Consider the following 15,639-nt stretch of genomic DNA (forward strand, 5'->3'; position numbering starts at 1 on the left):
GCACTGGCACTGTGCATGTCAATATGCAATTGCTAAAAGGCCTCAACAGTCCTGCACAAGCAGAACACAATGACAGTGTGATTTCCATCACAGTCGTATTGTCATTAATATTATTGTCAGGGTGCTTCAGGGATCTAATATTAGTAATAACATTTCAGTTGTTTTTTTGGAAGTTGTGCCGCTGTTAGCTTCTATATCTTCGTCTTTTTTTTTCGTCGTTTTTCATCCCCCTTAATCCTACACACTGGACCTTTAACTGTAGTTTATGTGTCATTGCCACGATATTTCCATAACCTGAACCATGAGGAATAGTTGCCGTGTGCAAATACTGCAAAACAAATTGGCATTAGTTGTAAAAAATAAGGACCATGTTTTTGTTTATACAAGTTCAAGTATAACTTTTATGCCATACTTGTTAAGTCAGATTTAGTTTGGAGTATACTGCCAACCACACTACAAACAGTATATTAGGGATCTCAATCGGTTTTATCTTGGTTTGTTGGGGTCTCGGTGGGCTGGACTGGCACGGCGGCAGCCTCCTTCTTGCTGCTTTTCTTGGAGCTGCATTTGGGGGTCCCGTTCAGGACGGTTTCCGAGGTCTGCTGTGTCTGGAAGTGCTTCCTGGAGCCCAGCAGGGACGGGTTGTTGACCAGCGTGTACAGCAGCTGCCAGCGAGAGCGAATCCTCCGACGGCTGGTCGCCTTGTTTGGCCTATTCTCCTGAATCCCTGAAAGCATGGAGGAGCAGGCTGTCAGGGCAGAATGAGACACCACGCTGAAAATACTGCATGTCACTGCGTATGTACAGTATGTTTTGATTTCTGGGAAACCTATAAAAACCCTGTGGAGGACTGAAATGAGGTGAAACAAACATTGTGGAGAAACAATCCTTTCAACTGATTCATTGTTCCTCAAAATAATTATTCATATGTTGGATGTTGGTTTTGTTGCCTAAACATAATTGACAATGCAGTTTTGAAACTGCAAGAGCACCACAAGCTTTTAAAACACTTTCACGTTAATCTACACGTGTAGAACGGAGGGCGATTGGGTTTCAATGGCTCAATATCGATTGGTTGCATTGTCATAACATTTGGTGCAGACGTTCATGTTTGTTGTGAACTTTAATGATACCCTGAGTTTTTATCTCGTGCCATCATCTGGTCTATATTTTAAATTGTCCAATACTTCCAAAGTCTGTCTCTCTGAGAATTTGATTTTCTTTACAATAAGCAGTATAGCCTCAGGGGTGCATTACAGCGGCTCCAGATTTTATATTCACTACTGGAATTAAATACATTTTAATGAACTCTGTAAAGGACAGGTCAAATGTGAGGCTGGGCTACACGTATGTGAAGATATGTACTGTGTATTGTGTGTGTGTGTGTGTGTGTGTGTGTGTGTGTGTGTGTGTGTGTGTGTGTGTGTGTGTGTGTGTGTGTGTGTGTGTGTGTGTGTTTACAGTTCAGGGTCTCTACCTTCCTCTGCGTCTCTTATCTTCTGCCCAGCTCTGCCGCCCTCGGCCATCATGTCCAGCAGCAGCCCACAGAAAGCCTTCATCACCGGGTGTGACTGGCTGACCTCCACCTTCAGGGAGTGGGCGTAGTATCGGTAGGCTGGATGGGGTCAAAGGTCACAGAGTACGGCTATTGTCAGACTGAGACCTTTACTTAGAATATCTTCAGTTGATGTTGGAGTTATTTAATGATTATATTATCATCAACAAATTACTTCCAAAGTACAAAACTAGTGAATAAGTCACTGACAAGTATTGTCTGTTTACCTAACACTTGATATATAATACTCCTCAATGCCGTAGTTTGCCTTTGTTGTGCAAAAACTATCAAAGATTATACCTGGATCGTAGGACTCTGCGGTGCGATGCAGCAGACTGACGTCAATACGACCAAGATGGACGATGTTGTACAGAGCGGTTATCACCATTCTCCATATTGCGACTATCAATCCCACTGCGGTGTTGATCAGGAACAGCAGGTACGTCAGGAGGAACAGACTCTCTCTGCAAAACACCATCAAATATTTCAGAAAAAAATGAGGACGGTTGTCTTTGTTTTCTTTGTTGAGGTAAATGCCCCCGATCAGTTTACTTGGCATGTTTCGTACCACTCAGACTGCAAAAAATGAATTGCGTAATGTCTTTTGTGGTTTTGGAGGAGCTGCGTCATGTCTGAGAACATGCCACCGATTGGGTTTTTAACTAAAACCCTGCTTTCTACAAGTGCGTATTAGAACCATTATAGGTAAAAAAAAACATGGGAGGGGGATAATATTCTTGGAAAAAAACTTTTCTGTGATTAAAGTCACAAATTTACGAGAAAAACTGTGTTTTTGTTGTTAAGGAACCCCATCGCTTCACTTCACGTTGGATCAACCTCAAAACACCACAGATGCCACAGTTGAACACTGCAGTGCTGTGAGTATTCGAGTGCAAAAATATTAAATATATTGTATATTATTGCCACTGTATAAGAAGATTGTTGCACTTGGCAGCTCAGGTTTTGGCAGTATTTAGCTGCCTCTTCTGTGACGTGATGCGGTTGCGATGTGGTTCCTTGAGTTTTTTTGTGAGTTTACTCTCAGAGAATATCCTAATTTGTTCTCTGAACAATATTCCCCAATCCGAGCTTTGTAATGCTGTTGTTTTTTTACCTAAAGCAGCCCCAGTTTGGCGTAGCTTTCAAGCAGGGATAGGTGGAAAAGGTGGGTATTTACCGTAGAGAGGGGATCCAACAAAAGAAGATTTCGAGTTGCATTATGTAGTATTTTTGGAGTTTGACCCGATAGGGACTAAAAGTCAGGCTATCTTGGACACTGTGGCTTACATTTCTTTTGTAATCTATCCCTTGTGAGTTCTCCACCTTTAAAGACTGCAATACGGTAAGTCTTTAACCGTTCAGTTGAGTTTAGTTCTGTGTTTTTTATTTCCCAAAAGAAAAAGCCTTAACGATGTTTCAAAAGTCAAAAACATGAAATTCACCCTAGGTTACTAAAGGACCTCCAGGTCCCTCATATTTGCAGAAAAATAATACAGTAGATGTGACCTCATATCCTCAAAGGCAGACCCGGCCCCATGCAACACCCATGATCAACAATCAAAATGGATGGTTCAATGGTTTCATCTCAAGAATTTCATCTTTTTCTGATCAGCAGGTGGAAAACAAGTAAGGGATTCTTCCACTTCTTTGATTGCCTAATCAACACATTATTCACACTACATCAACCTCCATCCCAATAAATGAGCTTTACAAACCTGTTGTTCAAGTCTCTCGTACCGGCTTCCTTTTTAATGAAAGCAAACTTAGCAGTCACATGTTGAAGCACTGTAACCAGGGTCAGTGTGACCCAGCCCGGCCTGAGACATCACAAAGATGGAAAAACAATTCAATATAATCTGTTTTGACCTGTTAATAACAAATTAAAATGAAGAGGTAATGTACATGAGAGGTTGCTGACTCACCATGCCTTCCCCGCGATTGTGAAGGCGATGACATTACGACCGTAAAAAACAGGGATAATGATCAGAAACACCAGGAACAAGAAGCAGATGAAAAACACAACAGTCTGAATTGCCATTCCTGCAAAACACAACACAGAAACAGGCCATTTTTTAAAACACATTTACAAAAGGTATTATACTTATTTTTCAAAGCATTCTTTAATGAAGCAGTCCATTAAAAACGATTACGTGACACACTGAGGAATGGATTCTCCTTCTTTACTCTTTAAATCTAGAAATAATCAAGGGATAAGCTTTTATATTTTTGAGATATATCATCAACAAATCCCATTAAAAGACCAAAGTCCGTCTCTGGATACTCTCTACTTTGTTGTCCCTGTCTGTTACATTCAGCCCCAAATGTATTCCTGAAGATTAACATTTAAAAAAAACAGATCATAAATATAGTTTGATGACTTTATGAAACAGTTGGTCACACAACATAAACAGGGGGAAGTAGTGCATTTGTAGTGCATTCAGAGAGTATTCTCATTGTCATTGTCTCACTCCATCTACAATCAGGAGCGCCGCTCAGGTGCCTCCCATTTCACTTGATCATCTTTGAGAATCTCACCTTGATTGGAGTCCACCTGTGGTAAAATAAATTGATTGATTTGAAGAGGCACACACACCTGTTTATATAATGACTCACAGCTGACATCAGAGCCAAGAAGCAAGCCATGAGGTCTTTTTGGTTTGCTTTGGCACTACTGAGTGTAGATTGATGAGGGAAAAATGTATTCAAACTGTTTTAAGTTGAAATAATAAGGCTGAAATAAAGGTGAAGAAGTCTGAATACTTTCTAAATGCGCTGTACCTTTGAGTACCTTTGAGTAATCCTCCTAACAACACTTGCTAGAAGGATTCATTTGTTGTTGGTTTTCGTCTCTTTTTGAGATTTGTTGACAATAAGAAAAACACTGAATACAACCAGCATTTTCCTTCAATGAAGTAAAAATCAGTGACGGTTTTCTTGACTATATGAGCTTTACCGACGCAGACGATTGCAGCCTGGTATCCGGTCAAACCCATCCAACAGACAATACCAGGTTTAGATGGACGGATGGTCTTCTGGCTGTTATAAATGCTGTAAACGTCTCCCTTATACAGTCCTCTCAGGTTTGACCTGAAACAACAGTTAAAACCAGTGATGCATGAGGTTCAAACAGGAAGGCGTGGGAATCTAATCTCAAGTGTAACAAAGCATCAGAGAGTAGTCGACAGGTTTATATAAGGCGGCAAAAGAAGGTGAGGCGACTGGCTGTTGATGGACATGAAACTAATCAGTACGAACCATTAAACACTGAGTGCTTTCATACCCATAATACCATACTATTTAGAACACCAGAAAAATATTTTGTATGTTCCAATAGACGGTATGGAAAAGTGTTACTGCATTTGGTTGCTATTTGCAATATGTCTGGACAGGAAGTCAGTAAATTTAGGGAATTTTAGATCTTGGTACCGTTTTGCATCTCACCAATAAAACAAAAGAGGTTCGCTTTTTGTTCGCTGCCCACCATTAAGTGTGAGTTTTGGCCCTGAGAGGGAAAAAAGTTTGGATACCCTTGGTCTAGAGCAGGGGTGTCAAACATACGGCCCGCGGGCCGGACCCGGCCCGCCACGTCATTTTATGTGGCCCGCGAATCCGCCAGCAAAAAAAAAAATTCTTTACAAAAATTTAAAGTTAGATGTGAAAATAAAAATATCCCCATGGTCGAAATTATGAGATAGAAAGTCGAAGTGATGAGATGGCATGTTGTCTGTGTGCCGACATTAAAACTATCACAACAGGTGGACAGGAGATGCAACAGCCCATAAAGAGGATTTCCAACAAGTTTCTCAACATGCGTACTTCTCTGTACTGAAACGTCATCAGTCTCAGCCCAAGTACTGTTCCAATTCAAAGTTCACATCGAGCCAAGCACGGCCCTAATGCCCGGATGTGGCTCGCTCTGCCCATTTTACCCGGGATGCATCGGAGGTGACTTGTCTGTACTTGGGACAGCCAAATATCCCAGAATGCATTTTGCACCAGCAACAGGAAACAATGGCGGAGGAGAAATCACACAACTGGAAGTACGTGTTGTGGAAGTCACAGATATCCCGGGAAACTAAACTAACTATGTTAGGAGTACCGTAGTTACATTTACACCGTCTTACATTTACAACCGGCCCTTTGAGGGCGACCGTGATGCTGATGTGGCCCCAGAGTGAAAATGAGTTTGACACCCCTGGTCTAGAGGATTTGTAAATAGACAACTGTTTTCGAACATATCCACCCAATCATTTCATAAGGTGATAGTATGTCAATAGTGCTTTTATAGCTTGTTGCACTTTCCCCAAGTGACCCAAAAATCTGCTGATTGCGCTACAATAAAGGTTTATTTTACTCGTGACTCCTCAGTGGCATCTCCAGACATTTTTGAGTGGGTTGACAGGAAGTAAATATACACACCAATCACAATGTAACAGAGTGACACTTTACAGATCTAATATTAAGCTTCCATACTTTCTTTAATTCCTAAATAGAAAGAGAAATTGTACCTTCACATGCAATAGGCCACATACAAAGCCTGTGTGGACAAAAAATGGTATGAACTCTGCTGCACTGCTGCCTCTTTAGGTTTAAGAGAATTGCACGATAAACAAAAGTCTGGTTTATTCGTCAAACAGTTGAAATGGGCATGAACCTCATGAATGCACTTACCTGTGAAGTACCATGGACCTCATGAGCATAATAAGACTGACCAAACAAGACAGGGTCATCGCACAGAGGTAGCACACTGCGAAACAACATGGTGGAAAAGAAAAACCAAATGAGTCATTTGTCTTACAACGATACATTCCCAGATTTCGACACATTCTCAAACCCAAATTCTCAAATGCCGACACTTGGCCAGTGCTGCTGAGCTTCAAACTATGATGCTCTACATACACTTCTAGCAGCAAGTGAAAAGTTGGGTCATTTTCTGACAGACTTTCATACAATCGGTTTGCCTATTGCAGCCAGAGGAGTCACCCCCTGGTGGCCATTAGAGAGAATGCACGTTTGCCCTCACTCTTCAGAACCAGAAGTTGCCGACGGCACGGGACACAAACAGTCCTGTGTATCTTTGACCCACCACCCTACATGGACTTTTTTGCATTTTTATACTACATCACTTGCTCTGACCGTCTAATAACAATGTGGATGGGTTTACATTGGAGTTAAAGCCCAGTGCGTCTCGTACAGACGAAAAATGGCACTTCTGTGGGCCAAGATGCACTCACAAAGCGTGTGTATTTGAGAAGTTAGGATTGAGAATGGGTTGCAGATTTTTGTTGAAAGTCTTTTTTTTTTACCCTCCAGCAGCCAAGTATAGAAGGTCACAATTTTGACGACCTCCATCCTGTCGTCTGAGAGAAGGATCCCGAACCCCAGCAACAGGAAGGCGATGTTTTCATCGATACCAGCACGGACAATGTGGAGAGTGGGGACCACCAGGACGACTAACAACAACGCCGTCTGAAATACATACAAATGTCACATCATTTCACAAAGGCAAACAGGAGTACCGCTAACTATACTATGTCTGATTTAAGAGGTCTACGGAAGACTTACATGATATATCGCCACAAGGGCAACAAATGCCGATATAGCCAGTTTTAGTGGAAAACGAAACACTGCAAGACAAGATAAGTCACGTTCACATCTGTCACAATGGAGTTTATTTCAGTCACGGCAATTTAGGACTCAACATAACTGCAACGCTTCAAAGCTTCTGCTTTGAATTTTTTTCTTACAAACTGTCAGATTTCCACTGAATGTGACATGAATACAAAACGGCCGCTGTTAAAAAAAAAAAACTCTATTCGTTTAAGTGCACACACCTTTTTCTGGAATATAAATATAACTCTTAGGCACCTCCAGTATCCTCTCTGCCAGCGTTGGTTTGTCTGTAGTTGAAGAGCTACAATAGAACGTAGAGAACAAAGGATGTTAGCCACACACAGCAAGAATGCTCGTTCTTTGAATTTTAAGCAAGATGCCTTCTGTACCTTATTTATTTTACTATTCATCTTTTGAAAATAGTTTGTATTCATATATTTGCTTACAATTATTTTACAATTGTTTTTTATTCTCTTTTTCCTATTTCTCCATTGTTTCATTTCATGTCTTGATTCAGCTCAATGTGGAATAAATTGTCCGTTTGAATGACCACATGGATGTCTGGTTTTCGTTATCTTCTGTGTTCTCAAAACGTTTTGAAGGGAAAGAAACATACATTTGCTGCCTCATCTCCATCTACCTGGCAGTCGAAGACTTTTTCTTGAGAAGCGACTTCACATAGTTGGTGTAGTAGCTGCTGTCCAGATCCTAGGAGCAATAGAAAGCAGAGTTATGATGAGTCACTATATCAGAGGAAGTTATTAGTAGAGGGTCATGTGTTTTGATTTCCTTCACAATTAATAGTGGAAAGGTTTTCCAGCGTAACTCTTCAGCATAATTTCAAGGTGACAGTAATTATTTTGTTCTGTGTTACTTGGGGTCTTGTTTCTTCAAATTCCTGTGAGCTTCAATGGATGTTTGGCTGAACAAATCATGATATGAAAAGAAAACCATCATTCTCAATGGATGTTAATGAACAATTAACAAGAGTAAATAAAAATACAACAAAAACATGAAGGTAAAGTAAAAGATTAATGACAGAAAGTGGGTTTTTTTCCTGCTCACCACAAGGATTTCTCCTCTAATTCATTAGCAAAAACTGTGGACAAATTAAACCTGCTGTTAAAACAAAAACTCTGTTGTATTAATATGTTTGAAAGGGGAAAAAATATCACCTCCCTCGCCATAATCTGCTTGAGGGCGCTGAGCTAAACCCACTTTGTTACGCACAAGCTGCTTACAGTAATCATGGTTATGTTTTACATAGTTGAAATTCATGCTTCTTACTTCAGTTGCGGCAGCGACAGCCTGTGATTTGTTAAAATGTTGGTATTTACACACGTCATAGGGCAGAAAAATGAGTGGACATTTGGTACTTTTTCTCCTGGCTGAATGTTAATGTCTGTGTTCTGACTTTTCTCACCTCGTCAGTGTTTGGTCCTTTCACAAACAGCAAAATAAACTGGACACAGAGATATGCAAGGCAGGCCAACTGAGGCAGACTTGCAAGCAGAGCGTAGTACTTATAGATCTGTGGGGAGGAAAATGTAAATACAAGTGTTTTAAAGTATCATTTCAACTAAAATCAGTAAAAAGACTAAAATCAAGTTTTGAGATGTGGTCTTATGTGTCTCAGTTGAGGAGAATCACATTTCTTATTGAGAGTGTTCTCGTGAGGTAATGTCCAGATCATCCGCTGTCAAAAGTTTTTATTTTAACCCCAAAATGAAGTTCATTGTTCATTGAATTCAGTCTCGATCACCAGGTGATGTGCTGGTTCATGTTTACACTGTGATCTGTAGGCTTTAGCTTCTACCTTTATGTTTTTAACCTGTTTTTGCGCTGAACTAGTTTTATGTTTTTAACCTGTTTTTGCGCTGAACTAGTTTAACATCCTAGATATATCCTTAAAACACATATCATAGACCCTTCTGTCTGCTTCTCTATGAATTCTTTTTTCTCCAAAAATTACATATTTATTCGGGGTGTGCAGTTAGTGACAGTGTGGGCTCCTTGATAGCTCTGACAGCTTGACGGTGTAGCAGCAGGGGGCGGGGCTTAATTATATTTGTCAATTTTGGAATAAAAAGCTACGTATACCACGATTAAAACATGAACATGCTGTTGGTGTCTCACCTCTGGAGTCTTTGGACAGTCAAACTTCTGCCACACCAGGACCGCGAAGTGACTGAAGGAGAGGAGCGTCCCGAACACACAACCTGCTTTGTGCTGCAGAGTGCAACAGACCAACAGAGGATAATACAGGACAGGATAGTAGAAGATGGCGATTATCTTCATGTACTCTGAAAAACAAGGGATTTAAGAAAATGGTTTATCAGTTTCTGATGTGTGGCCTCACATTGGATACGGATACATCTGGACCCCAAATATGTTTCATATTTAACATTTCTACATACATGAATCAACTTATGGTGTTTTAACTGCTCCTGATGCTTTTTCCCTATTTCAAACTGCATCATCATTTGCGTTGAGGTTCAGGTTCCAAAACTAATTGGAAAGGTTGAGTATAAGATCATATTTTGGGTTTAAAAAGGTACGTTACTTTTGGTTTCACGCGGGACACAAACACCGGCCTTGTGGGTGAAAGTCCTGTGTGCAGACTCATGCAAGGTGATTAAATGTATTTGTGATACGACACATGCAAACGTACATCCAGGAGAAACAAATGTTTCCCTCAAAACATAACTGACAATGCAGTTCTTCCCCATTGTCCAAGCTAGCTTCTGTTCTTACCCATGTAACTTGACTATCAAAAAATTACATTTATTCAGGGTCCCCTTAAATCACTTAATTTCATCTTTTTATTATACTGCTACTTGAGAATCCAAAATCGCAAATTAAACACAAAGTGGCTTTAAATCCAACACCTTAATCATTACCGCAATATTGTAAGGTAAGCATACAAGCACAAGCAACTACTTAACATGTACATCCATTTTAATATAATAAGTTTATAAAGCTAAAAGGCCTTTTAAGAAGAAGTTCCAAACCGATTAATCTGTGTTACCGCACATTCTATGATTGTGCATCTATCTAAAAGATGAAATGTTAAATATGTTTGTCCTTTTATGTTCCCATAAGAACCATGAGAGTCATCACCAAAGCGCATAAAATCTCAACAACAAATCTAGACAATCGTATGGCTGCAGCTCCAGTCATCATTGCAAATTAACCGTACAAATGTTCACCTTTAAGGTTCGCTGGAGTGTCTTTGGAGAAAGGCAGAGGGTCTGGGGCGATCACCAGCATTGCTAGCTTGCTAAACACCAGTCCAAAAACAGCCATGACGAGGCCTTTTTTCTGAGTCTGGTCCAGGAAGTTGGCTGGACTGTGAGATCATGAACAGAAACATTTATATCTTATGTGACAAACCGGCACTCTAAAGTCCTATTTATGTCTAGAATTCCCACCTGAAGATACTGGAGGATCCTCTTGTAAATCCTTGGCAGAATTTGTTTTTCCTGGTGAGAACTGCCAGGATTAACACGACCACAAGCTACAGGGAAAGATGAAATCCATCAGAACATCTGCTACGCCTCTTAAACACCACTTCCTCATTAGGGTTGTAACTGTACATCTGTGCACATATTGGACTGGAACATGAACTAATATTATCACTGTTTTCTCCTTTTTCTTTAGGTTCAGTTGCTCTAGACATTCTCTGTCTAGATAGGTTTTTGGTGTGTGGAGTGGACACTGGCACTATGTAAAATAAGAGTTTTGGGGTATTTTTTGTGATGAATATGGAACACAACGCTGAACATTTGCACCGAACACGCTGTGCACAGTTGTCACAGAACCTCATTTTACAGAGAACATCCTTCAGACTACAACATCTTGTTATTTCTGCAGTGACGCAGCTCTCACAGTTTAGTCCACATTATTTACTGAGCAGGAAAATCGGTCAATGTCCATTCTGTGTGTACAGGATGAAGAGTCAACTCAAAAGACATTGCAGTGTTCAATGAAAATGCAAAGGACTGTGTAAAGAAATGGGAAACTGTCATATAACCATCATGCTTCAGTGAAACGAAAAGAAGAAGAAGGATGAAGAGTTCCCTGGCCGAGGTAAAGTGGCCTTCCTTTGTAATTGGGTGAGGACGAAATAATAACGAACATCATGAAAAACAATGTCTGCCTGAAGCAGCCGATGGATTCATCGAAAAGCACTAAAGGATTTGATGGAAGATGCAAAAACTTCAGAACAAAATCTACACTCATGTTCCACTTATGGTCAAATTGCACATACGGACTCCCCTTTTGGGCTTAGAGTAGATTCAAGTTACTTTTCATTCTCCGTTTTTTCTACGACAGTTCAGCAACACATGTCAATTTCCACTTGTTACATTAAATACAGTTAAAAAAAATCTATCTCAACAGGAAACTACTCAGTTTAGGCAGAAAGAACTACTTGGTTAGGTTTAGGAAAAGATCGTCGCTTGGGTTAAAATAACAACGGATGTGTCGTAACTACATTACGCAACAAATAAATCAACATTGCCTTCTAGTCCCACATGGGGAACGAACTGGTCTCCTCGCTTAAAGATCACTGGTTGTTGGACACATCCAGCTATTGCTATATCTGTCTGTCTGTCTGTCTGTCTGTCTGTCTGTCTGTCTGTCTGTCTGTCTGTCTGTCTTTAAACGTCCTCGTTCATGATTACGTCGATAACATTTTGTGGGATATCTACTAACGATGGCGCTTTATTTTCTGTAGGCTTAGCTACGAATGCTGGATGAGACCAGCCTGTTAGATCATAATTTCACAAGTTTGTATTCAGTGATTTTTTTTGTCAAACAGATGACAGTTTTATAGACCTGTCCAATAAATATTTTGCGACTTTGCCTGAACCTGAGCATTTGCGATAATCGGTCTGTCTCTCTCGATCAAGTGGATCAATGACCAACACAGTGGCCAGATATTGCTTCACCGGACATCTTTACATGTTTGATTGAATCACCAGCTATTGTGTTGTCTGACCATTGATGTATAAAGAGAACTGGATACATTGTTGGCGGCGGGCCCCTGTTTATTCCTGAAAGTTGCTCAGTTGTGGTCTAAATGGCAATCCATTTCCAAGACTCAACTGCCCAACGACCTAACGTTGACTTAACTTCAACCCGCAGGTTGTAATTCGACAATTTGGCCGCTCCAAAATTGGCCTCTAATCTAAATGACATCCAACACAATGTGCGGTCCCTTTTTTGAACCTGTGTTACTTACAGATATCGACAGCATGCATATGTGGAAGATCCTGTCGTCCGCTGTGGGGTCACATGGCAAAATAACTCTGTGACAAAAAGGCAACACACATTTAAATAAACAAAGCTCAGTTATTGGCAAAAGTTAGAACATAAAAAAATAAAACAAAGTCAGAGAAATGTTAAATTGTTTCAATTAAAGAACGGCTTCTGCAAATATTTTGCAACAATTTTATGATTTGCACAGCTGATAACTCAGATTGCTATTTTATTAGAGATCCATCAAATACAATCGGCACCTTTCAGCTATCATGATTCCCCAGAGATCGGCTAATTAATTCCTATGCTGCACTTCTTAATTGAATCAATACTTAACAAAAATGGAAACACCCCTTTGATGCCTTCAGTTCTCATGGTGAGGTTTTCTACTCACTCTTTGGGTGGTTTGGTTGGCTCTGCGTTGTCCGAGTACCAGTCTGAATAATCATAGTAGGAATATTCAATAGGCTCTAATTCGGTCTTGCTGTGATTCATTGCAGCGGTTCAATCCAGTCAAACGGATTGAAGCAGGTTGATCAAAGATCCAGAGGACTCCGGATCTTCCTCCTTCGAGTCGGGTGACTTCGCTCAGTGACCTGCTGGTGCTGTAACGAGTCGCCCAAACACATTCCACTTCAACTGAGAGCTCAACACAGCAGATTAACACCAGCACAGAGGGGAGTAAGACGAGAGAGAGAGAGAGAGAGAGAGAGAGAGAGAGAGAGAGAGAGAGAGAGAGAGAGAGAGAGAGAGAGAGAGAGAGAGAGAGTAAAGAAAAGAGGAAACTGACTTTAAGTGACCTCTGCTGCTCCTTTAACTGATATAATTTCTCTTTGATCGTTCAACTTGATCGTTAAACTTGATCGTTAAACTTCTAAACCTGGTTTCATCATTCAACTTCATTATTGATGAAATCATTTTTATTATGATTTAAATACAATCTGTTCAGTGATGGAATGTAACAAAGTACATTTACACTATAATTATAAGTGGTGTACAAATTTGAGGTACTTGTACTCCATATTTTAAAGAACGAGCTCATGAAATATGATGCTTTGGTATTTTAAGTTTGGTAACAGTTACTTGTTTATACCATTGATGACCATTGATGCAATCCATGATGTTGTCTGATACAGTTGAAGGTCTCATGTAGAAAATGAAAGCACTTTGTGTGACCCATAACCTGCTTGCCTCCCTCTGCCTGTTACTTAAGAGACTAATCTTATAATGAGATGAAAATCTCTCATTTTAAACAGGGACAACCTTTGTGTGAAAAGAGCTTAGGAAAGGCCAAAATGAGAATGTGGATCATTTGACACGTGGAGTAAGGCCTCAGTTTAAGATCACGTTATATTGCCATGATTATGAAAATAAGAGCTAAAGGAAATATAGTAAGAGTGTGGCGTTACAGCAGCAGAACACAGGTCACAAAGCTTCAACTTTACCAAACTGGGGCATAAAGATGGACTCGGTGATGCAGTTAAATCTTCTCCTGTGAAATCAGACGAGTCTCCTTTGAGAGTTGAAAGATTCTTAATCTGGATGTGTGAGCTCGCTCTTCTGAGGCCGCAGAGGGCCAGCTGATCAGGATTTTCTGACATGAGGGCCTCACAGAGGACCCTCAGTACTTTACAGCTGCTATTTCAACATAAAAAGGCAGCCAACAATGTAAATAATGTAAAAATGAATGCACTGGATGCTCCTCAAGCTCTGAAAAGAATAAATGAATTTACTAAAAGCTAAATTCCCAAAGTCATCTTTTTATAATTTCACTTGCAGCACTGGCTTAAAAACAAGTGTTTGATGTGTCCACTACGCATCCAGCTCTGCTCCTCTGATCTTGTGTTTGAATCAGAAGGTAAAGTAATACTGAGTGACGTCGCTTATCAGTCTGACATTTAGTGGAGGAAAATCAACACTTGAGTCACAACTGTCTGCTTCCACATCGCATTTCAACAATTTACTGTCACTATACAGGTGGAAGACTTACATCTTACTGCTCAGTTCACAAAGAAGACAAGAGACAGACAGTCCTTTACTTTGTGATGCTTTTGTTTAACTTCACTGTTTTTGCCTCTTCTTTCACAGCACAGTATTTTTAGATAGTCAGTCTGTCAGTCCACCTCTGACTATAAATCCTAATAACATTGGTAACTGAATTTTAAAATGACATGTCTGTGGAAACAAAGAACAACATCATTTCTGTTTCTTGTTCAACTCTCTTTCACTGTATCCATCCATCGTTAACAAGCCCTTAAGCTCAACATGTCTGTGCTATACAGTAATTGGAATATACATGAGATGCAATTGGCCTTCTGCAAACTGAGCAGATTGTATCTGCACAACTGAGAAAAACTGTAACTCCCATTGACAGTTTATACTTTGAGATTGTGTTTAGTGTGTGTGTGTGTGTGTGTGTGTGTGTGTGTGTGTGTGTGTGTGTGTGTGTGTGTGTGTGTGTGTGTGTGTGTGTGTGTGTGTGTGTGTGTGTGTGTGTGTGTGTGTGTGTGTGTGTGTGTGTGTGTGTGTGTGTGTGTTTAGTGTTTTGTGTGATACACCAGACAGAAGTGGGCGCTGTTTGGTTGATTCTCTGTGTCACAGAAGGTTCAGGTCTCAGTCAACTCAGTTTTCATGTGTTGGAGTTGACACACATTATATGCCATTTATTTTTGTCCTTTCTTTATACATTTCTATCTTTAAAGTCATGCGCGAGGAACTATTTCCCCTCATCAGTGAAAGTCTTTATAGGCTAAATCATCTTTTGTAAAGTGGAACACTAAAAAACAGATCAAACACATTTTCAAGCATTTTTTTTACTTTATCAAGGCATGAAAACATGAATATAACAATCACATTATTGACAGCAGGGATACACAGTCCATCTATCACCAAAGAAATAAAGATCTGCTTTGTAAATCTCACAAAAAAACACAAGAATAATGAAACACTAAAGATGAAATGTGAACGTGACTCACTTCAGACACAAATCAAATTCTAAAATAGTATACAAATAGACAGCAAGCATGATGACAAGAATTGGATTGCATTTTCAGAATGACCTGATGTGGAAACAACAAACAAATAATAAAGTGGCCTTTTGGAACAATAACAGCACGCAGAATCTCTGATATGTAGACAGGAATACAAAGCAAATGTCTGTCGAATATCATCCCTCCACACACGGAGGTTTGTGATGACTGCACAGGTTT

The 15,639-nt window shown here is 40.1% G+C and overlaps 1 protein-coding gene across 1 annotated transcript; it reads right to left on the minus strand.

The window, feature by feature from the left end:
* Nucleotides 1-476: 476 nt before the first annotated feature.
* LOC306793932 (receptor for retinol uptake stra6-like) lies at nt 477-12,925 on the minus strand (the record flags this gene model as incomplete). The annotated part of the gene is made up of 17 exons (XM_079291760.1): nt 477-727; nt 1,478-1,615; nt 1,856-2,019; nt 3,271-3,372; nt 3,478-3,595; nt 4,509-4,642; nt 6,227-6,302; nt 6,862-7,024; nt 7,121-7,182; nt 7,390-7,469; nt 7,809-7,876; nt 8,592-8,699; nt 9,305-9,471; nt 10,378-10,517; nt 10,600-10,685; nt 12,414-12,480; nt 12,825-12,925. The coding sequence occupies 17 exons, from the start codon at nt 12,923-12,925 to the stop codon at nt 477-479; spliced, it is 2,025 nt and encodes a 674-aa protein (XP_079147886.1).
* Nucleotides 12,926-15,639: the final 2,714 nt, after the last annotated feature.

This window comes from Melanostigma gelatinosum (genome assembly GCF_949748355.1).
Source record: "Melanostigma gelatinosum genome assembly, chromosome: 2".
Taxonomy (NCBI): Eukaryota; Metazoa; Chordata; class Actinopteri; order Perciformes; family Zoarcidae; genus Melanostigma; species Melanostigma gelatinosum.